The following is a 26,754-nucleotide window of genomic DNA, read 5'->3' as shown; positions in this document are numbered from 1 at the left end:
ACTGAATTACGCGTTCAATAGCTTTATATGCTTCCTCTATCTCTTCATCTTCAGTTTGCAACGTCGGCAAACGTACTTGAACTATCGCTGTCGATGTTGGTTTGCTGTCGATTCTGATGAGAACAACCCTATCAGTGAATTGTTCAAAGTAGCATACTCTCTGTCCTACCTTCCTATTCATAACGAATCTTATCCCCGTTATACCGTCTTCTGCTGCAGTTTATATTACCCTGTAGTCATTCGACCAAAAATCCTTGTCTTCTTCCCATTTCACTTCACTGATCCCCGCTGTATTTAAACTGAGCCTTAGCATTTCCCTTTTCTTATTTTATAGTGTTCCTAGCACGTAAAAACTTCTGATATTCCACGCCCCACCACGTAGAACATCATCCTTTCCTTGGTTATTCAATCTTTTTCTCACGTTTGTCTCTTCCTAAGCAGCCCCTCCCGGAGATCCGGAGAACAATCCCAGATTCTTTTGCCAACGGAGAGATTAATCACAATGACGGTTTCTCAATTACAGGCCACGTGTCCTGCAGATAAACATTATGTGTCTTTAATGCAGGATGTTCCATAGCCTTCTGCATCCTCATGTCGTTGATCATTCCTGATTCTTCCCTCTTAAAAGGGGCGGTTTTCCACCTCAAAAGGAAGAGAGTGCCCTGAACCTCTCATGTCCGATGCTCCATGCTCTGTGACCAGGCCGTTGGCAGAATGAGGGTGACTTCTTGTCCCGAACGTCTTCGGCCGCCATTGCTGTTGATTTTTATTCAAAATTTAAACGGTGGCGGGGTTCGAACCTGTGACCGAAGACGTTTTGAAACGTAATTTAGGAAACCACTGCCAGTCTACAGGTTGTCTATATTTGTCGTAAAGCAGCGTGTTGGTTTTGTGGTGTAGCGTAACGTTTTTTGAAGTAATTCCCTTTGGAATTTTGTGCACTATATATTCGTGTATGATATTTGGAATTCTGGTTGTACTTTTTCCAAATATCTCGCGAACTTGGAGGAAAGTAGGGTCATTTTCCAACTTTTTCAAATTTTGAGCTTCATATCTTTATGTGATACCTACTTGGAGAACCGGATAAGTTGTAACGAAAACAATCGTTTTCAACATAGTACGTAGGCCTTTCGCATTGGATAACTGATATCTACACGAAGGCCAAATAAACATCTAAAAAATTAGTATATATGATACTGTCACGTTGTAAACAGACTCAACTGCAAATTCGAAAGCAGTGACGTAGTTTAAGTATGACCCTTATTACTGAAAACACGTTTATTACGGAAATTAACATACAGCCAGAACATAAAAATATTGAATTACTGGAGGGGGAGTGGTGTCATTCAGAAAAACATCGAGTATTCGATAATATACGACTATTACAAAGATACAAAATTCCCTTAAATTAGAAATGTTAAATTCCTGCCAACATTCTTCGCATACAAATCCCTCGCATCCGTTATTATAGTTATTGTGAGTTTCCTAGTGAATGTGGGTATTTTGGGCAATGGTTTTGCGGAGTCTCTCCATCGAATCCAGGTATTTGTATCAGAAGACTTCTTTCTTCATCAAAAGCTGAAATTTTGTGTCAGTGGGGTATGCAGCTCTGGTGACACGCGTATCCACCTGATTTATTGTCTCAGAATGTTTCTGAAGAGGGGAGTGCCTGTTTCGTAAGGAATCTAGGAAGCAGAGTGATCTTCTAGATATGATTTATTTGGAGAATGAAAATGTATTTTTTTTTCATTGTCAGGTATGACACTGACCTGCCCAGCCTTCAACACAAAATCACGTTCTCAACAACAAAGTGAGCATCACAACCGCTTAAATTACGAAAAAACCTGTTTTTGTCGTGGCAGTTGGTACTTCAAGTAGCCTGCACTGTTATCTGCACTGCAGAACTTTCTCATTAGATGACAACGGTATCTATGTGGCGTTTCATCTGTTGTATCCAATGGCAGGCCACAAATATAAAATTCAACTGTCTGCTTGTATAAGGCGCCATTCTTTCACGATTTGGTCTTTGGAATGTTTTTGCCATAAATAATATCAACACACAACGAAAGTTTCTCGAGGTTGGAGAGCAACTATCTTGCAGGATTATCCCTATTGTATGATGCAAATTTGCTTGGCCTAGTATCATATGAGCGTCCACCTTGATATACAGCTGCATATGGTATGTGTCGTTTTTTGAAAGTGGTGTGAGGGGTCTTGGGATCACATTCACAGCATGCCACAGGAACTAGTAAACACTCAAAGTCAGCGTATATAACAAAGGGATAGTGTTCCTGATGTTGGACATTCTTGATCTTTAAGACTTTTTGTATTCAATGGAGATTTCCACACTTTCCTCGCCCAAGCAGCCAGTCAGATGTTTTACTAAATACTCGTAGTAAAAGAATTGAGACGTCCACAGCAAAAATGTCCTATGATGTTTCAACAATCGGGAGGAAAGTAAGTGAGACATGCCCTTGGTCAAGATGTAGTGATGCTTCCCACCTTTGAAGAATAGCAGTAAATCACCGATTACTTTGGAAAAGTAGAGGAGCCCAACTGCTTTATGCTTCCCGTTTACTGGTTTGCTTTTTCTCATTTACATCCAGACAGTAAGCATGTACCGAATAATTAGAGTTCTACCTCTAGAATTTTGGCAGGTCTGGGACTGCGATGGGGATCGAGGTGCTTTTGAAGTTATAATGCTTGCAGATGTTACTTGTTTCATATGTATCCGCAGGCACTGTACAACTCGAGTAATTTCTCTCACAAGCCAGAAGCGAGTACGTAAAGCAATATTTATCTCCCTTTTTGGTATTCTGCACGTTACTAATGATTTTATGGCTGTAATATCTTTCGGAAAAAGGATGAAATTGGATACATAACGTAACACATATGTTGGATAAATCACAGGCTGACGAAAACATTTGAGATTTGAATCTAAGTGTTGGTTAGGTTGGAGGAGCTTTGGGCCTAGGGTGGCATTTGAGAATTCCTATGGCAAGGCTGCATGATCAGAAAGAACAGGAGGATTAATGCAGGTACTCAGCAGATTTCACCCCAATAGTATAAAGTTGCCGGCAGATCGTCTGTTCTTAAGTAAGTAAATCTGGACACTGGCAAGAGTTTAATACTTACAAAAGATAGTGATTCTTAAATGTGTTTATGATTTGTAATTATTAAAGAAAGAATGGTAAGACAAATCCAAGCATATCAAAATGATCACTACAATGTGATGCAACTAATAAAATGTCAGCTACAATTTTAGCAATAAAAATAGGGAAGTTAGAAATTACATCAAAACATTTCACAAGTGAAATTTTGTAGTTTAGGGCCTGAAAGCATTATAGGTAGTTTCGTGTGGAGGCTCTGAGCTTAGAATTTGCAGCATTTCTGTACGTACTAATGTGTAGCAGTAGTAGTTAAGCATGTGGAAAGCAGACATGGAAGAAACGCAAGAAGGAAGAAAGAGACAATGCAGAGGCGTGCTGCGCTCGAGACTTTGGGCAGCTACCAGTCGGATGCAGTGAGTGGAGCAGACAATGGCAGTGGCTAATTGAGAATAAGTTCAAAGATATTACAGCAGAAGTGGGCCAAATTTTAGCTAATGTTGGTCTTGTTAACGGTTGTGTCGATTCAGTTGATAACCCAGTAGTAAGTGGAATCGATGGGTATGAGGTATGTAGTGGTGTGGAGGATTGCAAGTCAGAGTGAAATACACTTGAGAAAGTGGCTAAGCAATCAAGCAGTGAATTAACGGACATAGTAGTCTATAGCCAGATTAAAGACATTGAAGGCGAAGACTGTGGCAAAGCAGCGCAGCAGGAACAGCAGGTACAGATTCTGTGTTCCTCTGGCGATCAAAACTCTGATAATGTTACGAAAAAGGTAGTAAATTCACAGATTAAAATGTGAAATGCGAGAATATTGTTGCTGGTGAAAGAGTGACAAAGCAACGCACTGAGAATGGGAAACAGAAACTAAGCGTTTTACTGGGGATTTGATAGACTACAATAACGTTTTTCAAAACTGGAAAAAATTTAGCTATATATAACGAACTTAAGTAGAAGTTTGAAGGACCAGTGATTCATGGACCGCAAACTCAAGAGAGAAGGTTGGAAACAGATTTTCGTCGCAACTGACATCCTGGGGTGGAATGGTATACCAGCACGTAAAAGGACAAGTGATGGACTGAATTTTGTTAGGTGTGATATAGTGATGGTTGAGGCTCAGATATCAGAGGTGTTTATCGTTAAGAAAGTAGACAAATTTTGTAGCAGTCTGTAGTGCCACAGCAGATAAATTTACATAAGTAGTTGTAATAGCTATCCGTATTGTCTACTGAGAACCACACAGCACAGTACAGTGTTTTGCAAAAGTGGTGAATGTTTTAAATAGGTTTATGATGGACTTAGGGGAGAGGAGGAAATAGAAGAGGCAATGGAGTGACGCTGGCTCGGTAGGGAAAAGGAAGCAGTGATAGAATGGTGGGGATGCCATGAGTTTAACAATAGGGGTGATGCTAAAATAATAGACCATACAATAATGTAAAAATCCTTATTAAAATACTAACAGTGTCGAACAATGTGTATGTAAAATGAATAGGCATAAAATAGTAAAGTTATAAAGTGGAGCAAGATGGATTTAGAGCAGGCAAAGAAGGCAGTGAGGGAGGGGAGGAAAGGATAGTGGCAGGGACGCTATGGGTTTAAGAAAATAGGGTTTTACACTAAAATTTCGAGAGGTCAATTATGTAAAAAAACCTTGTTTAAAATACCACAATGAATGTTAAAAAATGTAAAAAGGGGATAAATAGTAGGTTACGAAACTGGAAATAAAGTAGTGAAATCTGAATAGTATCTTAAAATATTTAGAATGTGAAACTCTGAAAGTATAAAATCACAGGGTCTTAACCTTAAAGTATAAAAAATAAAATTGTACAAAAATTTTATCTTTGTAATATTGAAAGTACAGGCTTACAAAATGAAAGTATAAATAGTGGAAGACAAAAAGATCGTAAAATTACGTCAGTGGAATTATGTAGTGGACCTAGAACACCATGAAGCGTCATTAAAAGTACATTGAAGGTATGAAACCATAAAAGGTGTAAAACAATAAATTATGAAAGTGAAACTATGTGCAGCTACTGAAGTTACAGGGTACAAGGTGTGACAGTTATGGCTAGTTGCATTTGTTTCAGCTTTGTAGTATGTGTGGAAGCCAGTGTGCCTGCTGGCTAGGACAGTGCGTGAGCTGATGATGCACTGCCACTACTCTTCTTCGTGAGTGGGGCTGCTGATCACACCAACTCTGTAGTGAGATGGGCAACTGAAAGACGCTTTCAAATGTTCTAACAAATGCACTGTTAATAAAATGTAATGCTGACTTAATGTGTTGCTAGGCTGTTGGAGATGGTGTGTAAAAATCTTATTTTCTTCAAATATTTTCAGGAAGTGTCTCTTAAGCTCACTTTGCAGCACCTCCAAATGCATATCATTAGTTCAAACAGCATCCTATGGTGTTAGAAAATTCTCACCAAATACTGTTTTATTATACTGAACTGAAGTGCGATCTTTGAAGAGTATTTCAAACGTACTGGCAGTCTGACCTACATAAACTTTCGGATAGTTTCCATACTTTAGATTAAAGACACCTGCTGCCGTTAATTTCAAGGGTTTTCTGTTGACCTTGTGTCTGAATCTCAAGCGAGTAATTTCATTAGTCTTAAAATCTACACACAAATTGGTATTGTGAAATTGCCTAGGACTAATTTCTGAAACCTGTCCTTTATAATTCATAGGCATCAACAGGACTCTCCTGTTTTCATGTTCGCCTGTTAGTGTGGTGACGAGGAATCACTTCCAGCGGAGTATTTTTGTGGAAATTCCTGTGCAGTTTGTCTGACAAATGTTCTGTTAGGTTTTCTTCCACATGCATGTCATCGATTCTAGTGCAGCAAAGGGCTATCATGCATTTCCATGTGCGTGGGGAAAGCTATCCTGGTAGAACAATGATGTCATTCATCTTTTCGTGATCATGAGTACACATGTGGAAAATGAGGACCAGCTCAAAAGAGCCTATGATGTTGTAAGACGACCTCCTTGGTGGTACTGCGGAGCTGGTTGCAAACACGTCTGTTGCAGTGCTTGTGATACGGAATGCATGTGGATGACTCAACAAGTTTCTTCCAGCTCTCGGCCAGACACAGCTGAACCACGCGAATTTGAGCCTGCTGGCCCAGAAGGCAAGGAGGCTATAAGGACACAGAATATGTTTTAAATATTCATCTGGAGCCCATAAGTGAGGAAGTGAAAAAATATGAACAAATGAATACAAAGCTTTCAAAAAAACCAGTTAATTATTGGTAAATCAATTAAATAGTAATTGATAATTTTTTGCAGCGTTCAGAAACTCGTCCACATTTCAGTTGAGGTCTGGGTATTGGGGTGGTTTGAAATTGTGAACAGATACATTTTTATAACTGTCTTGGAACCAGGTCATCTTTGACATAAGCTATGCTGAATCTACGATCATTAGTCGGAGCCATGACACCACATGTCCACTCACCACTTCATCATTATCCCAGTGTTTCGCACTTTAAAATCGTACCAACCACACCTCTGTTCTCTGAGGCTTAGCACACGACACTGAACTAAACGATTTGGGGGAGTGTCGATTGTGGAATACCTTGTTAATTCTTGTCTGGGTCGGAGAATGTGATGAATGCAACAATTGCTGTAACTCGTCATAAAACCCTTGTGCATTTGTGATTATGTTTGCACTTCCAGGCGTCGTTGTAAAACACTCTACATGTGGGTAAACTCTACATTTACACTATACATTGGAGAATTCCAATTAGGGACGAGCAGTTTATGAGGCTGCCATGTAGCAATAACGCGTACGCTATGGTGCCTGCACTGAAGTTCTGGAGTGATTCGAATTCGATATATATATCCAACTTCCAGTCTTCACCACCTCACATTGCTTTGAACAATTTATCACAACTATGGATGATAAATCCATAAACCTTTGTGTGCTGAGTTTGAATGCAAAACCATGATCAGACTTGTAGTAATATGAGTAAAACTTTGCTTACGTGTCGTACAAGAATCCATACACGATTTTGTCCCAGCAAAACTGTAAGTTACCGAGTGGGAAAAAACTGGGAGTTTAGATAAAATCTATCACTGATTAGTTTACTGTTATCAAATACGCTCTAACACTTTTTCAGATATTCCTTCCTGCCTGTATGCAGTGCTAGAATAATAAAGTGAAGCGTTTCTAATCGAACAGATGTCTTAGTCATCCACACTTGGCGTTATTACTCTGGAAGGACTGGGTATTCAAACAGCTACAATGAACGGAAAGTAACTAGCAGCTGAACCCAGAATTTGGTACACATAAAACTTTCAAGTTTTCTTCATCTAATAGAGATATATGAAGCACTTTTCACACAAATTTATCCAGCACAATTTCATGCTCTTCTCCTTCTCGTAGAATATACGAGTTATTGCTAGTGGCACTTCGAACTAGAATCAGCTCCCGTTTAATGTTCTTAATGATGTGTTTCCTATCATCAATGAGGCCCATTAACATTTTTAGCAGGAAACACACTATAAAGAGGCCATCAGTCGATCCATCTATGAACTGTTCAGCGTTTTGTAATCCATTCATAGCTGATGTTGATGCAAAGACAGAAGGTTTGAGAGCCGATCTGTTGTTGTCCATTTTAACATCATTAAGTTCGTTTCATATTTCTTGTAACAGAAAGTCAAATGCATTATATGTAAGGTGCAATGTCAACGCTTCTGCTGCTGGAATGTTCTTAGGTGTAAATACGACTTCTAAATATAGGAAGCTCTTGCTTCGAAAAATTGTTAAACCAATTTGGTGTTGAGTAATTCATATCTAGTTACTATTATTAAACGTCGCTGACACAAAAGCTATGTGGGAAACATATTTCTGACTAATAACACGGTCATCATATTCAGCTGGAGTTGTTATATAGAGTGACCTCACAGCGAGGTTTCAATCCTATCGGTTTAAGAAACTCTTAATTCTCACGTGTTTTCACATTACGCTTTCTTCGCACAATGGTCTTTTGACGGTTATGTGCGTTAAATTCATTCTTTATACTCACGATGCTGCTTCAGGAGATGAGGTATTATAATTCCCTCATTGTTAAATTGAAGTAGATTTGCGTTCTGATCTATGATATGCAGCTTAAGGTGGTCTAAAGTATGAATACTGGGAGATACACTGGATTGTTAAGAACCACTAAATTTTATAACCTGGGCTCACCATAGGAATTAATCCGTATACAGTATGGATTACTCTGTCATTAAGGTGTGAATTCATCATCATATAACACTCAATACAAATCGTACTGACTGGCAGTATACAGGGTGTTACAAAAAGGTACCGACAAACTTTCAGGAAACATTCCTCACACACAAATAAAGAAAAGATGTTATATGGACATGTGTACGGAAACGATTAATTTCCATGTTAGAGCTCATTTTAGTTTAGTCAGTATGTACTGTACTTCCTCGATTCATCGCCAGTTGGCCCAATTAAAGGAAGGTAATCTTGACTTCGGTGCTTGTGTTGACATGCGACTCATTGCTCTACAGTACCAGCATCAAGCACATCAGTACGTTGCATCAACAGGTGAGTGTTCATCACGAACGTGGTTTTGCAGTCAGTGCAATGTTTACAAATGCGGAGTTGGCAGATGCCCATTTGATGTACGGATTAGCACGGGGCAATAGCCGTGGCGCGGTACGTTTGTATCGCGACAGATTTCCAGAACGAAGGTGTCCCGACAGGAAGACGTTCGAAGCAATTGATCGGCGTCTTAGGGAGCACGTAACATTCCAGCCTATGACTTGCGACTGGGGAAGACCTAGAACGACGAGGACACCTGCAATGGACGAGGCAATTCTTCGTGCAGTTGACGATAACCCTAATGCCAGCGTCAGAGAAGTTGCTGCTGTACAAGGTAACGTTGACCACCTCACTGTATGGAGAGTGCTACGGGAGAACCAGTTGTTTCCGTACCATGTACAGCGCGTGCAGGCACTACCAGCAGCTGATTGGCCTCCACGGGTACACTTCTGCGAATGGTTCATCCAACAATGTGTCAGTCCTCATATCAGTGCAAATGTTCTCTTTACGGATGAGGCTTCATTCCAACGTGATCAAATTGTAAATTTTCACAATCAACATGTGTGGGCTGACGGGAATCCGCACGCAATTGTGCAATCACGTCATCAACACAGATTTTCTGTGAACGTTTGGGCAGGCATTGTTGGTGATGTCTTGATTGGACCCCATGTTCTTCCACCTATGCTCAATGGAGCACGTTATCATGATTTCATACGGGATACTCTACCTGTGCTGCTAGAACATGTGCCTTTACAGGTACGACACAACATGTCGTTCATGCACGATGGAGGTCCTGCACATTTCAGTCGAAGTGTTCGTACGCTTCTCAACAACAGATTCGGTGACCGATGGATTGGTAGAGGCGGACCAATTCCATGGCTTCCACGCTCTCCTGACCTTAAGCCTCTTGACTTTCATTTATGGGGGCATTTGAAAGCTCTTGTCTACGCAACCCCGGTACCAAATGTAGAGACTCTTCGTGCTCGTATTGTGGACGGCTGTGATACAATACGCTATTCTCCAGGGCTGCATTAGCGCATCAGGGATTCCATGCGACGGAGGGTGGATGCATGTATTCTCGCTAACGAATGACATTTTGAACATTTCCTGTAACAAAGTGTTTGAAGTCACTCTGGTACGTTCTGTTGCTGTGTGTTTCCATTCCAAGGTTAATGCGATTTGAAGAGAAGTAATAAAATGAGCTCTAACATGGAAAGTAAGCGTTTCCGGACACATGTCCACATAACATATTTTCTTTCGTTGTGTGTGAGGAATGTTTCCTGAAAGTTTGGCCGTACCTTTTTGTAACACCCTGTATATACTTGTTCATTCAACCAGTAAATACTACCAGTATTTTTCTACAGCACTTGACCCTTGAGAAATCTAATTGTGATCTTACTGAACCTTCATGGCTAAAGTCTACTGTCTCTTCCCTTGTTTTATGTCTGTTTTAAACGTATTAACGTTCGCTTATAACTCAAACCTTTCTACAAATTGTTTTACATATACATTTAAATCGTAAATACCGTAGGAGGCAGGATTTCTAACTTTACCAACTCCTACAAGCAAGTTTATTGATTGCCTCACTGACATTAGCTAAGCTGTTGTATATTTCCAGCTCAAACAATGCAATCCTCCACTCCACCTTGCTTAGCTCTATTGAAGGAAAGTAGTTTGTTTTCGATGTAGACAAACGTTTTTCTAAAGTTATGATATACGACACCCATAAAAACCTCAATTAATGCAGTGGAGTGCATGCTGCTTGTTTTTATGCAATCGTCATGAGAGACATTAGACATAGATGTCCATAGAGATGTGAAATGCAGCTTTTATAGCGTCGAAAACTGTAGAACACCTGGTTAGTGTCAGTAAAGTTATGACATGATTCATCTGGGGGGTCTTAATCGCTGAATGGATCAAAGTAGTAGATTGTATTCTGTAAGCAATCCAGTGAGCCCCATATGCTCCTGCAACATCTGAACTGAAAATCCCACATTCTTTGAATTTCCACTTAGTCTTTGGCAACGTATCCCACACAAACCAAAATCTTGGGATTTTGAATTTTCTGATCAGTTGAAGGAGGCATATGTTTGTAAGTGGTCCGTCTGGAACTATCTCTATGAGTTTTTTTGCTTATGAACAGCGTAATCCATTTCTTGTTCAGTTTTAAATATGGTCCTTGACCAATATCCATGGGCTCCATTGTCATATTATGTCTTTTTAGCCTCTTATAGTAGCGGCTCCTCCTCCTAATGTACCAGTGGCCAACAACATAGCAAATGCAAAAATTAGAAACAGAATTCTTCCACCAGATGTCGTAGGTACTCGCAGAACCCTTGACGGTTTTACTTGTCTTTTATTCCTCCTTAATGCCTCAAAGCACTTTTCACCACTGGCACCGCTGATTCAGTGGAATTTGTAGAACACCTCATAAGCATTTTCTTCCTCTTCAGCATACGATGAGCTGCATTCATAATTTACCTGAAACTTATTCCTACACTCAATTCAAGTTTTGCACACATTGCTTCTCTTACTGTGATTACAGCAATATGTTGTCCTATACCAATGTCCATTGTTCAACATATTTGCTTGGCTTTATCAGATAGTATTTGGTCTGCAATTCAATGATCTTTATTTGTGGTAGAAGGAATACTTGCCTAATAAAGAGTATTACTTCCTTTATTATCATGAGCTACATGCTTTTTCAGCTTCGTACCAGGTCCACAGAAGTTGTATCCATGGGTATGAAGTTCAACACGTAGTTTATTGAGAATAATCCTGCGTCTCTGCTGATGCATTTCCCAGCAAGCAAATTGCAAGCGTTCCCCCAACTGTTGCGCTATGATGAAAATCAGCGCCATTTCACTAATGCCTTGCTCACTCAATGTCTTATGACGCCCTCGTCAAAGAACACATCTAATTTAGAACTTTTCTACAGTTCCTCTATGTAAAAACTCCCTTGCAAATTCTTCAGCATAGCTGTCTTTTAACATGACAGTTCATGGGTATGTGCACTGCGCTTTTGAAACTGCATATATCTTCATTGACCAGTTTGGCAGGTAATACTTCTCAAATGCAGCTTTCTATTTCGAAATACACAAGATTTATACTCGTCAATAATTTGTGGTAGAATGTTTAGCCATTTGTATGACCCTTGAAGATTAAAGTGCATCCACATCTGGTTTCTCATTGTCCTGTTGAACTGTTCAACAATATTAGCGGGCGCTAATGACCATAGCAGTTTTGCGCCCTAAAACCAAAACAAAACAAACAATATTAGCTTTCAAATGGAAGAATGTTTACTAGTGGATTATTACATATTATACATTACCGATTTGAAATGCTGTTGTAAAATTCGCTTCTATGGGCGGTTTGGAGGTTGTCAGGTCACAGATTTTTCCAGTCTGCAGCAATTGTTCAAACAGCTGTGTGACATCCTTCTTTGTCTTTACCTTCACACCTTTACCTGCACGCATTTTGGATATGTGTTTACTGAACAAGCTTTAAAATTTATTTGCAACCTTTATTTGATATTGAGTATTCTCACATACCTAAGAGATAAGCCTGTCATATCACACAGTCCTTGTACTATTACATGTCTGCACGAGAATATCTTGCATACTAGCCCGTGGAGCTCAGTAGCAGCTGTCTCCGTAAGAACTAAGTGCTACATCTTCCTTAAAGGTCTGAAATGACTGGTGTGTCTTCCTTCATCTGAACTGTATTCCCTGCAGCAGAACAACAACAGGTATTCTTTCAAATTACTCATTCCCAACTTGCTTTGCATTCTTGGTTAAATTTGTAGGGTGATTACCAAACATATGTGATTTCCTTTTGTTGACCCCGCACGTTCTGTCCTATGCACAATCGCTGTGATGGATGGTGAAACTGTAATAGCACATCCTCCCTCTTCTTCTTCTTCTTCTTTCCTACCTCCGTCCATAGTGTTATTGGTTTAAACATTTCTGCGAGAGACTAATCTTGTTACAACTGTCCTAATTTTAACAACTGCAAGTTCTGTTGAATAGCATTATGTTCTTCAATAACTTAACACTGTGTCACCGACATGCTGTTATATGATATACGACGTACATGTTCTCTGAGACTACTGTGGGCGATGCAGTGCGACTTCCTTGGATATTGGCTGGATAAAACTAAGGGCATCCATCGTTTCAATGGAACAACGTTGTAATATCAATTGACACATCGCATAATCGACGTCATTGACCTTGTATAATATTACCTCGATGTCATTAAATGGAGATTTTCAAATGTCACCACTGGGTAGAATTCCTGGATTGACATCACACTGACACTGAGATGCTAACTGCCATTGGTGTTTAAACTGTAGGTTTGACAGCATTATTTCCATGCAAGGTGGCTGTTGCTGCAACCTCGCCTACAAGGAAAAAAATTATTAGTTAAGCATATTTGTTTTTGCGCCTACACAACCTATTCATCAAAATCGGTGCTAATACTTAAGATGTCTCATGGCTGGGAGACTTGATGTATGTGTCTGCATCATTACCCTTTGATGGTCCCCTCACAAGTGGGTGAACTACTTATCGATTGCTGTAAGTATACACTATTTGCAAATTTTAAAAAAAAAAACGAAAACTCTACCTATACTATCGGCTCATCACGAGCAAAATGCTTACAGCTATAATTATCTTTGATGTTAAATTCAGAGCGATCATGCTCATTGTCAAGCTTCCTGAGGACACAGTGGCATCTGTTACATAGACGTGATGATGACATATGCTGAGTGCAGACTATTGCAACATGTGGTTGACAAGCAGAGTGAAAGGTAGCACATTCACACATCATGCCATATCCTCAGCGCCATATTGACATGACATCTAAAGTTATTATTATAACATCATCACAAGAATTGCACTGTGCAACGACAGTTGGTCATATCTATTAGTTAGCACGTCCTACATCAGTGTATTTACCAACAAGGCTCTCAGATGTTTAGAGACAATTCAAATGTTGGCATTTTTTAAATTGCAAGAGTATTTGTGTGTGTGTGTGTGTGTGTGTGTGTGTGTGTGTGTGTGTGTTTGTGTGTGCTGTTATTAATTGATTGGGTTGAAAATGAAAAAAGTAAATAAATAAATAAAAACATGTTTGCAGGACATATCTATTTCCATAGCGACAATTTTACAACATTCCTCCTGATTGCTATAAACACCTGTGGACTGTTGCTACTGCTGCCATGTGTGGATTACCTCCATTTCCTGTTCTAGTTGCAGCCCTTCTGGCACTGTAATAATAATACAAAAACTAAAAGTATAATGTCATACACACCTCATAATAATTATTACAGATGGATGGATATATACTGTAATCGCAGTGAGGGTTTTCCTAGGTAATGTATTTCTGTTTATATTGTCATTACCGCCTCTTTCATGGAGATAGAGTGGACAGACATTTTAAAAAGAGTGTATAGTTCCAGCATATGAAGAATGTTATGCTGGAGGACCCACTAAGGAAATCCATCGACTTGCCAATCTGTTGAATTGCTACTATTTGTTGAACAATATACCTTTTGTCTACAGTCATACACTCCCCCATTATCATACATTTCAAATCTTGATGCAGAAAGCTTTGAGAACATTTATCTGATAGATATTTACAACGAATAAACTTTTTAATTTCTTCCTCGACCAAAAAAGCGTCTCATCAATTGAACAAATGAGATGTAGACTTTCATACAGACAGTGACGAAATGACAGCGACAAGCTAGCATTATGTGTTAAGAAATACCATACATATCAAGTCATTCTTGTGATGGCCCAATCATAGGCTTTGCCAGCTCACAGTTTTTCTACAGTAGGGCAAGAGCAAAGTAGCACTGCATGCACATTAATTGTCCATGGAATGAGGGAGTAGGGGGATGAGATAGCAGGTCATGGAGGTGTTCGGGGCTGCGGACTGTGGTGGTTGTCTGCGCAGGGCAGTAACACAATAATGTCAGAATTCCAGAAGTGATTATGTCACCGCCTTGGGGATATGATGATGCCACAGTTCCTGGCGCAGTGCTGAAACAGTCTTGGTGAATGTGTATGGATACGCTGATGTCATAATTCCAGGAATGTTGATGCCACTTCAGTGCTGACCTCAGCATTTGTGACCACAGTGCCCAGTGATCCTCTACTATCTAGATTATACCTTTGAGATCGAAGGTTCGATTCAGTATTCTAGGGGCCTGCGTGGAGACCCTTGCTGTTGGGATGAAGAAGCTTGGAGTGTGCAGTGGAGCAGGTAGGTCAGGGTGCTGGACATTAATCGTACAACATTAACAGAACACGAATTTATTACTTTGACGTTTACAATCGTGCATTCCTCTGTGGCGGCCTCCAAGCCAACAGAAGTGCATTGGATGGCCCTGGAATGCGTTTACACGGTCTTATCAATCTTTGAAGGACGTCGCCCCAGCAGCATCCATTCACATGAAATTGGTGTTAGGCAGGGGCAGATCTCACTGGCGGCTATTGTAGACTGTAGAGTAGGTGTTGCTGCCCAGGACAGCGACTGTGTATTAACAGAGCACTCTCATAGACATTGAAGGTATGTGCGTGAGTAATCTCTCAGCAATTCTGCACAGTGTCACCCTTCCACCAAGGAGAGCCAGGGAAGTAAGTGACTGCTTACATATACTAGTCTGGAGCAGCAGCGTTTAGCATGACTCTCAATTTCTGGGACAAATGGATGAGGCATCAAGGACTATCAGTTTGGCTCAGCAAGCCAGAGGTAAAAATATCCTAGTCTCCTCAGAGGTTGCAACGTCAGCAGCTCACAGCGACCAACTACGGCAGATCAGAGAAGTAGCAGTTTCGAAGTTGGAAGTCATCTTGGTGAATGGTGGCACCACATCACAGGCTCAGCCTCATAGCTGGTGTATTGCAACATAATTTCTCGGAAGGCTCGGGAGCCTGGTATTTGCTTTTACTCGTCTGAGACAATGGCGTTATGCTTGGTTGGCGATGACCAAATATAGTCTATTTCGCAAGAATGGCTTTCAGGCCTTCAGCCGTATCAACAGGCTTATAGGTGTTCTTGTGAAACTTTTACTATCTCATGAAATCAAGCTGTGCAGTTAAAATGACGTTATGTCTTTTCCTTATTGAGCTCATGTCGTTGAGTCAACCATTCAGGCCTCTCGATCGCATGAGTTGACACAATATCTTCCAGGTTTGTTACTCTGTTCTCAATGTCAGGTCTTTGGCTATTTGTCGTTCTGATTGTGACATGGCGTTGGACTCGCTTGTCTTGGTTTGGTGCTGACTGGAGGGGACTTTGAAAAATTTTACTTGTCCTTAATGTAACACATTCCTGCTGAGTAATGCTTCCCTCTCCTTTCACAAATTCGTTCCAATTTATTTTTTAGTTTGCTCTGAAGCAATCTCATGGCAGGCATGTTGCATAGATAATACCACACTGTACATTTTTACGTTGTTTAAATGTTTGAAAAATTTACTGAAAAAGTTTTTTCTTCTCTTCTCAATCTTATATTGTGTCTGTTGAGTCCTATTTTCTAACACAAATTTATATTTTGCGTTATGGTACACTATTTTACTATGATACTGAATTTGGGCAGGTGTTTGGTGGATTGATGATTCCGACGGAGTATTAATTTTATGTCCCAAACAAGAGCAGAAGGCACGAACTGTTAGTAGAATCGTGAGAGTGCTGTTGGTAAAAATTCTTATCGTCATGACGTACTGTTCTTTATCCATACAGTTCTGAATATGTTGGAACATTTGTTCTGCCAAAATTCATCCTGTTTGTGATGCTATCAGCTCATCTAGTGAGTGCAATAGGACGGAATTTAACGTGTTGAGGAAAGGGCGAGTAACACTTCTTACGGTTTTTCCAGCCAATACAGAGTATGTTATAAGAACTGGATCGTGGTTGAGCCCATGGTAGGAGCTGGAAGACGAAATTTTCTCTTGCTATATCACATGTTGTGCTATTTATTATCACCCCACTGTTCTGTAGTTCTAATTTGGTCATGACAATGAGCTTTTCATTTTGGTAACAGTTTATGATGACAATTTCTAGTGAGAAAACTGACTATATCCAGTATGATAACACTTTCTGGAAATGTGGTTGCGGGGCAAGCGCTTCCCATTGACACTCTGATACCGCAGTTTTCCTTAATTATAGTTCTACCTCAAATGCCTGTGCATTAGTCTGTACAGCTCTGGCGGGACAATTCGTCATGCTTTCCCTTGTACATCCTTGTAACTGTGCTAATGATGGAGTTTGTAAACTTCTCTTTGTTCTGAGATTAATAATAGTTCTTGAGTTTGTTCTAGTGTACTATCTAGGTTTCATATGTTTTCACTGTCTGCTATGCCAAATACGGTTTTCAGTATCTTCCCTCCTGCATACAACCATCTTATTTTCCTTTCTGAAGAACGTGTGTTACTATATCCCTCAACTGGTTTGGATGTGTTCTCTCTCTCTCTCTCTCTCTCTCTCTCTCTCTCTCTCTCTCTCTGTCTCTCTCCTCTCTCTCTCTCTCTCTCTCTCTCTCTCCCTCTCTCTCTCCCTCTCTCTCTCCCTCTCTCTCTCCCTCTCTCTCTCCCTCTCTCTCTCCCTCTCTCTCTCCCTCTCTCTCTCCCTCTCTCTCTCCCTCTCTCTCTCTCTCTCTCTCTCTCCCTCTCTCTCTCTCTCTCTCTCTCTCTCTCTCGTATGAGAGTCTTAGCTCGTGATACTCGTTTTCCATTTCCTTCAAACATTCTCTTCCTGCACTTCCTCATGTCATATCGTCAACACCTCCTGTAACCTGCAAACAACCTTTCGGATATCCCACATTTCAAAGTTTTATCTCAATCTTCACCGATGACTATTTAATCCAGTTGTCTGGACGACAATATTCCAGAATTGGGCAGCTGCTTCCAAATTGTACTGGGTACTGTTCCCTTGACTAAGTGAAGTGTTATCAGGATAACAATAATGTGGTGTCACCGCCAGACACCACACTTGCTAGGTGGTTGCTTAAATCGGCCGCGGTCCATTTAGTACATGTCGGACCCGCGTGTCGCCACTGTGTGATCACAGACCGAGCGCCACCACAAGGCAGGTCTCGAGATACGGACGAGCACTCGCCCCAGTTGTACGACGACTTTGCTAGCGACTACACTGACGAAGCCTTTCTCTCATTTGCCAAGAGACAGAATAGCCTTCAGCTAAGTCAATGGCTACGACCTAGCAAGGCGCCATTAACCATTTTAAGATACAGTCTCACTTGTATTATCAAGGAATACTGTATTCAAATGAAGGATTAAAAGTTAAGTATAATAGCAGCTACGTACTTTTCTTGCTACCATTCATTACGTATCCTGTTTCAGACCTCTATCTAGCCTACGTGAGATTACGCGTGCCTTTCGGCTACTTCAGTGTGGCGTAGCTGTCTTGTTACGCCACAACAGTTGGCGACGAGTCAACGGAAAGGGTCTTGTTCTTTCTAATTGCTTACATTTACTTGTGTCATGGCTTCGCCAGATGTACTGTCCGAATTTTATCGCTTGCAGAATCAGCAGACGCAGGCGTTATTGGATGCCCTTGGACAGCTCGTCCAGGGTCAACGTGCCATTCAAACCGATGTGGCAGCCGCCGCTTCACCGCTACCGCAGCCGCAACATGCAGTTGCACCGCCGTTTGTCAAGTTTGACCCAACCCAAGAGACATGGACTGAGTGGTCACGCCAATTTGTATTTCATCTCGCCGCCTACAGAATTCAAGGTAACGAGGGGCAGCCTCATTTATTGTCGTGTGTAGGGGTGCAAACGTACCGTGTGATAGTGAAATTGTTTCCCCGACGCGACGTAGCGACTCTGTCCTACGATGAAATTTTGTCGGCATTGGACGCCTATTTCAAAGAAACAGTCAATGTCGTTGCAAAACGGTATACTTTCTTTCGTACAAAACATACGGCCAGTCAAATTAATAGGGAGTGGGTTGCTACTTTGCAAGGCCTTACAAGGGATTGTGCTTTTGAGTGTGAATGTGGACTCCCTTATTCAGATACAATGGTACGCGATGCAATTGCACAGAATGTTTCTGATGTTCGCATACGGGAACAGATTTTGAAACTCGTCAATCCCTCCCTTCAACAAGTGACAGACATATTGGATAGACAGGACACGCTTGACTTTGCACAGGACTCATTTGCAACTTCGCCAGCTGTGTGTAACATTAACCCGCCCGCCGGGCACGCTGCGCGGCCCGGTAACCTGCCCTCGCGCACGTCCACGCAGCTGCCGCCACGCTCTAAACCAGGTGTGCCGCGCCAGCACACAAATGCAGTGAAATCATTCCCGCGGTGTGCTACTAGACATTCGCGTGAAAATTGCCCGTCACGCCAGGCTATTTGCTTTTTCTGTAATAAGAAAGGACATGTTCAAAGTGTTTGCCAGAAAAAGCTCAGATCAGACACTCTTCATCATTCCAGGCCCTTTGCTTCGCGCCGGAATCGAACCAAGGACACTCAGGCTCGTGAACCTTCGCCCATGGACATTCATGTAGTTAATTCCACTTCATCCAGTGCCACTTTCTCTAACAGTGACTGTGTTCGTCCCACAAATACTGTGCGTCAACGTCGCCGGAAATCGCGTCGAGTCGCAAGTGCTTCTGTACCAGTGTCAGTTCAAATTGCACGAGACAGTCGCTCTTGTCGTCAGCAGGACAATAAACTTTTGGTAGATTTGGGCTTTAATGGCAAGGTCATACCATTCCAGCTCGATACCGGAGCTGCAGTTTCATTGCTCAATCACGACACGTACAAACAACTGGGCAAACCTCCATTGCGTGCCGCAACTGTTGAGCTCACTACATATTCAGGACAGCAGATCCCTGTGTTAGGACAGTGCACCCTTCCTGCAACATACAAGGGACAAACAAAACTTGTGTCATTTTACGTTCTTCGTTCTTCTACTGCAGTGAACTTGTTTGGTTTAGATTTATTTCAATTGTTTAACATGTCTATTGTAAATCAGGTCCTATCAGTGAATCAGACTGTGCCTTCAGACAGTGTTTCTTGGCTATGTGAAGAATTTGCAGACATTTTTGCACCGGGCCTTGGTTGCGCTAAGAACTATGAAGCACATTTGGAACTGCAAGTAAACGCGCAACCGAAATTATTCCGAGCGCGCAATGTTCCCCACGCATTGCGTGATGGGGTCGCAAGAACATTCAACGATTTAGAATCACAAGGTGTGAGTGAATGTGCGCAATGCCTCTTCCCTTTCAGCTCCGCTTCATCGCGTACGCCGTACAGGTGTTCCGTTCGTCTGGACGACGGAATGCGAACGCGCCTTTCGCCAGTTGAAATCGGCCTTGCTTTCAAATACTTGTCTTGCGCCATTCGATCCCCAGCGACCCCTTTTGTTGATGGTAGATGCATCGGATTTCGGGATCGGTGCTGTGCTTGCGCACAAAGATGGGTCGCATGATCGCCCTATTGCCTTTGCGTCAAAATTGCTCTCGTCTGCGCAAAGAAATTCCTCGCAGATAGAGAAAGAAGCTTAGGCTCTCGTGTTTGGTGTTACTAAATTCGATGATTTCTTGTATGGTCGTCACTTTACCATCATCACAGACCACAAACCTTTGACATCGCTTTTTCATCCAAACAAGCCTGTACCTCCGCGTACAGCGCAGAAATTCATTCGCTGGTCTATTTTCCTCTCGCAGTACCACTACGATATCTTGTATCGGTCCATTGCTAAGCACGGAAACGCTGATGCGTTGTCCTGTTTGCCTGTTGCTGAGGATAAAGCATTCGATTCTTCCGAACTTGCTTGCATGTTCATTGATGGGAAACCGATGAAGTGGTCGACTCGTTTCCGATTGATTTTCGTCGTGTAGCTTCAGCCACAGCTGCTGACCCTGTCCTTGCTACCGTTTTGCGTTTTGTTGCTACGCAATGGCCTTTGTCAAAGTCACGGATCGAGGATCCGTTGGTTCGCCGATTTTTTGCTCACAAGGAGAGACTTTTTGTTCGACGTGGTGTTTTGTTGTTGCGTTCTGATAATGATCAGTCCAGAGTCGTGGTCCCACGTTCATTACAGTCCTCTGTTTTACGGCTTCTTCACCAAGGACATTGGGGTATAGTGCGAACGAAACAACTTGCTCGTCAGCACTGTACTTGGTTCGGAATCGATGCTGCGATTACGAATGTGTGTTCTTCTTGCATGGCGTGTGGTTCAAAATGGTTCAAATGGCTCTGAGCACTATGGGACTCAACTGCTGTGGTCATCAGTCCCCTAGAACTTAGAACTACTTAAACCTAACTAACCTAAGGACATCACACACATCCATGCCCGAGGCAGGATTCGAACCTGCGACCGTAGCGGTCGTGCGGTTCCAGACTGTAGCGCCTTTAACCGCTCAGTCACTCCGGCCAGCGCATGGCGTGTGCCGAACAACAATTCGCACTGCCGCGGAAAGTCTTTGCATGGCCAAAAGCCACTTCCCCTTGGCAACGCTTGCACATCGATTTTGCTGGTCCATTCTGGATTGCTCGATGGTTGGTTCTGGTAGATGCCTTCAGTAATTTTCCTTTTGTTGTCCGGATGTCTTCCACGACGTCTTCTGCCACCATCCAAGCGTTGTCTGCTATCTTTTGCATTGAAGGTCTTCCGCAGACTGTTGTTTCCGACAATGGCCCACAATTCATGTCCGCAGAATTTCAGTCACTCTGCCAGGCCAATGGTATTCAACATCCGACATCTGCGCCGTTTTCGCCTCAGTCTAACGGTGCCGCTGAACGATTGGTCCGGGCTTTCAAGTCACAGATGTTGAAGTTGAAAGAGTCGCATTCTCGGGAGGACGCGTTGTTGCTCTTTTTGTCATCGTATCGCTCTCAGCCCCGAGATGGTCGCTCACAGGCTGAGTTGCTCCACGGTCATCCTCATCGAACCTTGATGTCTTTGCTGCACCCGCCGCATCAGGTTCCTGTGCAGCGGCAGACTCCTGCTTTTGCTCCAGGCGACGTTGTATTCTATCGCAACTATCGAGGTTCACGGCGTTGGCTCACAGGGCGCATTCTTCGCTACCTCGGCCGCGCGATGTATTTGGTTTTGGGGGCCTCTGGTGAGGTGCGTCGGCATCTCAATCAGCTGCACCTCTGTCGTCGCACGGGTTCTGCCGCTCCCCGTCTGCTTTCAGCGACGGTGCCGTCCGGTCAGCGCCCTGGGGACCCATCTACTGGCTCGCCTCATCCCCAGGTGTTACCGACGATGCCTTCCATTTTGCCCCATGGCGACGCGCCGCTGCCGCCTCCGCCGCCGCCGCCTGTCCTCCAGCCGGCGCAGCCCGCGGTGGACGCCTCGCTGCAGCCGCCAGGAGCCTCCCTGGGTCGCGCGCCGCCGATCGCTTCCCGTGACCAGCTGTCCTCCGCCATGAAACTCTTGCCCGCTCCGGACCACATGGCGTCTTCGCGCGTCGGGTACCCCGACGCAATGGAGGTCGACCCTTCGGCCCCTCCTGTCTCTTTACGGGCGCATACACCGCATGTTGACGTGCACCCTGGACTGGGTTTTCAGGCGTTTCCTAGCTCCCCTCTGACCGAATGGCCGGGTGCGGGTGGCACAGCCTCGCCTGTCGTTAGGCTCCCCCACCTCATCGCATACGACAACATGGGGTCCTGCCCACGGCGGGCGGAAGCCTTATAACACGACCGTTGGCCGATTTGCGGGGGAGGAATATGGTGTCACCGCCAGACACCACACTTGCTAGGTGGTAGCTTCAATCGGCCGCGGTCCATTTAGTACATGTCGGACCCGCGTGTCGCCACAGTGTGATCGCAGACTGAGCGCCACCACAAGGCAGGTCTCGAGATACGGACGAGCACTCGCCCCAGTTGTACGACGACTTTGCTAGCGACTACACTGACGAAGCCTTCCTCTCATTTGCCGAGAGACAGAATAGCCTTCAGCTAAGTCAATGGCTACGACCTAGCAAGGCGCCATTAACCATTTTAAGATACAGTCTCACTTGTATCATCAAGGAATACTGTATTCAAATGAAGGATTAAAAGTTAAGTATAATAGCAGCTACGTACTTTTCTTGCTACCATTCATTACGTATCCTGTTTCAGACCTCTATCTAGCCTACGTGAGATTACGCGTGCCTTTCGGCTACTTCAGTGTGGCGTAGCTGTCTTGTTACCCCTCAACAAATAACCTCCCTATATGTCCATAGTAATATGATATCTAAGTAAAGAATGCTTGATCAATTGCTTCGCTCTTGAGAAAACGTGTTTACACGTGAAGAAAATGAAATTGTAAATTAAAATTTGCGATGAAATCATTTCAATGACTTGTTACAGGCTGTGGTACTCAGTTAAAATTTTTTTGGTTTTGTCTTTTGGTGTATTAATAATACTCACTGACCTACTATGTGTTACTGTAGTTTTCCTACGCGTTCCTCTGCCTGCTTCAGAGGTTCTAAAGCTTTTCTATTGGCCTGTTTTACTCTTTGCCACACTTCCCATAGACGTTTTGTGAATTTGTTTACTGACTCATTGTTAGCTTCAAGCTTGCTTTTTATCGTATCAAAAGAAGATGGTGTTTTCCAACCCTATACCAACAAGAAGAGAATAGAAGCTTTCGAAATGTGATGCTACAGAATAATGCTGAAGATTAGATGGATAGATCGCATAACTAATGAGGAGGTGTTGAATAGGACTGGGGAGAAGAGAAGTTTGTGGCGCAACTTGACTAGAAGAAGGGATCAGTTGGTAGGACATGTTCTGAGGCATCAAGGGATCACCAATTTAGTACTGGAGGGCAGGGTCGAGGGTAAAAATCGTAGAGGGAGACCAAGAGATGAATACACCAAGCAGATTCAGAAGGATGTAAGTTACAGTAGGTACTGGGAGATGAAGAAGCTTGCACAGGATAGAGTAGCATGGAGAGCTGCATCAAACCAGTCTCAGGACTGAAGACCACAACAACAACAACAACAACAACCAACTTGTATTGTGCAAGATTGGAACTGGAGTGGACTTTAGAATTGTTAACTGAATTTATGAATTTATATTTCTCCCAATTAACATATTGGCTGTTAGTGTAGTGACTTAAGATTTTCGAAATCGTCCTGTGAACCCTTTCTGTTTGTCCATTTCCTTGTGGATGTAAGAGATTTGTTCTTGCAAATGTAAATCATTAGCCGTGATACAAAATTTATGCCCTTGGTCTGTTATTATAGTCTCCAATACTCCAAACATGAGGATCCAGTTATTTACTATGGCTTGCGCTACTGTGTTAGCTTGTTTGTCTGGATTTGTCTGGGTGTCTTTGTACCAGGAAAAGTGCTCATTATTGTTAACATGTAGTTATTCCCTTCAGGAGTTACATGAAATTGTCCTAAGAAATCCTATCCAATCATTTCTAATGGTTTTTCGCTTTTGGCAATTTTTGCAGTGAAACTTCTGGGTGGCTAAGATCAGTCCTTTGTGCACAAGGTATACATTTTTTATGTGCTCTTCCATATCATGTTTCCTAGTTTTCCACAGGTTTTCCAGCAACTCTCCTATCCACAATTTTGCAACTGTCATGACTTGCCAACATGTGCTCCTGCATTTGTTGCAAAACTTCGTCTCTGGACACTGCTCAACCTGCAATGCATGGTACACATTTTATTGATCTGCATAGGAAGCCATCATGCATCACAAAATGTTGCTGCTATTTGAATGTCTTATATCTTACATCTCTTGCTTCTGCCACTCAGCTATACTTTGATTTACTGTTTGCAGTACTCCAATATTTCTTCTCATTGTGTCCATATTTGTAGGATAATTTCCTGGTTTATGAACTACTTCGTAGTAAAATTCACTCAGCTTAAGTGCCTATCACACTAATCTGTCAGAACGATTCCGTAATCCTATTAATAATTTTAGTAATGTGTATTATGTTACCACTTTGAACTTTTGGCCATTGCATAAAAGGAAAGTATAATTCCATAAATCATAGATAGCATCTCCTTTCCTGTTGCATCAAAATTCTGTCGGCGCCCGTGGTTTAGGAAAAAAAAGTGGTTATGATATAAAAAAGGGGTAGCGTCTTTGGTTCATAATCAAAACATCTTTGGTCCCAGGTTCGAATCCCATCGCTGCTTAAATTTTGTTTAATAATCAGCATTGGCGGCCGAAGACTTCCAGCAGAAGAAGTCACCCTCATACTGCCAACGACTCTGTCAAAGAGGGCAGAGGTCAGGACAGAGGTTCAGGGCACTCACATGTCCTACGGGTAGCAAACTGCCCCAAAAAGCGCAAGAATCAGCAATGATAAACGGCATGAGGATGCAGAAGGCAATGGAAACATTGCGTTAAAGACATGTAACGTGTACCCACAGGACATGTGGCTTGTATCTGAAGAAGTGTCATGGTGATCTCTCCATTGGCAAAAGATTCCGGAATAGTCCCCCATTCGGATCTCTGGGAGGGGACTGCCAAGGGAGAGATTAGTAGTGGGGCAACGATGGTATCACCCCACAGGGTGCCCTGAAAGTTCTGTTATGATGACATCATCCAACCCCAAGGGGGGTGTCACCCCCACTCTCCATTGTTGCCAAATTTATTCAAGGTGGCGGCGATGACGTCATCCAAGATGGTGGCATTTAGACTTGGTAACATTGCATGACTTCATCCAAGATGGCGGATTTTGGCGGGAAAATAGGCGAATTGTGCTATGTCCACTAACCTAACCTCAAGAAAAAATGGCGGGAATTTTGAATTTTGGCGGGAGAAACAGGCTAATTGTGCTATGTCCACTAACCTAAGCCTCCAGAAGAAAAAAGGTGGGAAATTTGAATTCCAACAGGATAATGCATGCAAAAACCGTACTTCTCTTTACTATTATTACTCATTATTATTGATTATCATTTATTAACATTCATTATCATTCATTATTATTTATTATCATTTATTATTATTTATTATCATTTACTATTATTTATTATAATTTATTATTATTTATTATTATTGACCTGCCTCCACTAGAAAATTCCCTCCAAATTCAAATTCCAACATGATAATGGCTGCAGAACCTTACTTTTGTTTATTATTCACTATCATTCATTATCATTTATTAACATTCATTATCATTCATTGTCATTTATTATCATTCATTCTCATTCATTATCATTTATTATCATTCATTGTGATTCATTATCATTTATTATAATTCAATATAATTTATTATTATTATTATTATTATTATTATTATTATTATTATTATTATTATTATTATTATTATTATTATTTATTATAGGCCTACATCCACTAGAAAATTGCGTCAAATTCAAATTCCAACACGATAATACTCGAAAACTGTACTTCTATATATTATTATCATTTATTATTTATTCAAGATGTCCGATTTTCTCGGTGAGAAACCCATTTTCCTTACACCCATAACAAAAATCTGTCACAAGTTCAAATCCCAACACCATAATTGATCACACATACGAACTTTCTCCCTCACTTATCTCTTTTCACTGGTAACCTATCATAATTGCATCAAATAATAAACTGCCACGTAAGTCACGTCCTTTGATTTTGCGGGGGGGAAGGGACTGAAGACTATTTCAAGCAGTACGGTCATCACTTGTTCTCCAACACAGTCAGCGCACACATCTTTGATATCGCAGTGCAGTCACCACGACGTCCGCGCTCCAACTGAATTACTCCAAATCCTAGCCACCCCCTGGCCAGCGCACGGAGACACTGCCTACGCCTGTCACGTGCGGCGGCTGGCCACTAGTGCGGGGCGCGAGCCCAGCGATTGCTCCCACGTTGTAAACATGTTTTCGCTGGACACACTGGAACTTGTCGAGTTTGACGTCACAGCGGCCCCTTGTCCGCTCACCATGTGTATTCGTCGCCTCCGCACGTATCCCGCCAAAATTATCTGTCTCGGAGCTGAATCACACAATGGTCGACCGTTCCCTGAGCAAGTCCGAACCTGCAGATACCGACCTCACAAAGTCGTTCGCCACGTGTCCTTGTGCGATCGAGGATGCAGTGCTACACTTTTGGCGGCAAAGTTTGCTCGACAGTGGAATCCGCCATGACTA

At 42.3% G+C, this 26,754-nt stretch overlaps 1 protein-coding gene across 1 annotated transcript in view; it reads right to left on the bottom strand.

Moving 5' to 3' along the window:
- Positions 1–13,871: 13,871 nt before the first annotated feature.
- Positions 13,872–26,754, bottom strand: part of LOC124613500 (probable cytochrome P450 305a1) — an 85,165-nt gene continuing 72,282 nt past the window's right edge. Inside the window, exon 3 of the mRNA XM_047142208.1 lies at positions 13,872–13,930. Within this exon, the coding sequence (XP_046998164.1) occupies positions 13,872–13,930 (59 nt within the window). The remainder of the gene's footprint in view (positions 13,931–26,754) is intronic.

Source organism: Schistocerca americana, chromosome 4 (genome assembly GCF_021461395.2).
Source record: "Schistocerca americana isolate TAMUIC-IGC-003095 chromosome 4, iqSchAmer2.1, whole genome shotgun sequence".
NCBI lineage: Eukaryota > Metazoa > Arthropoda > Insecta > Orthoptera > Acrididae > Schistocerca > Schistocerca americana.
This window is presented reverse-complemented; position numbering and strand designations above follow the sequence as displayed.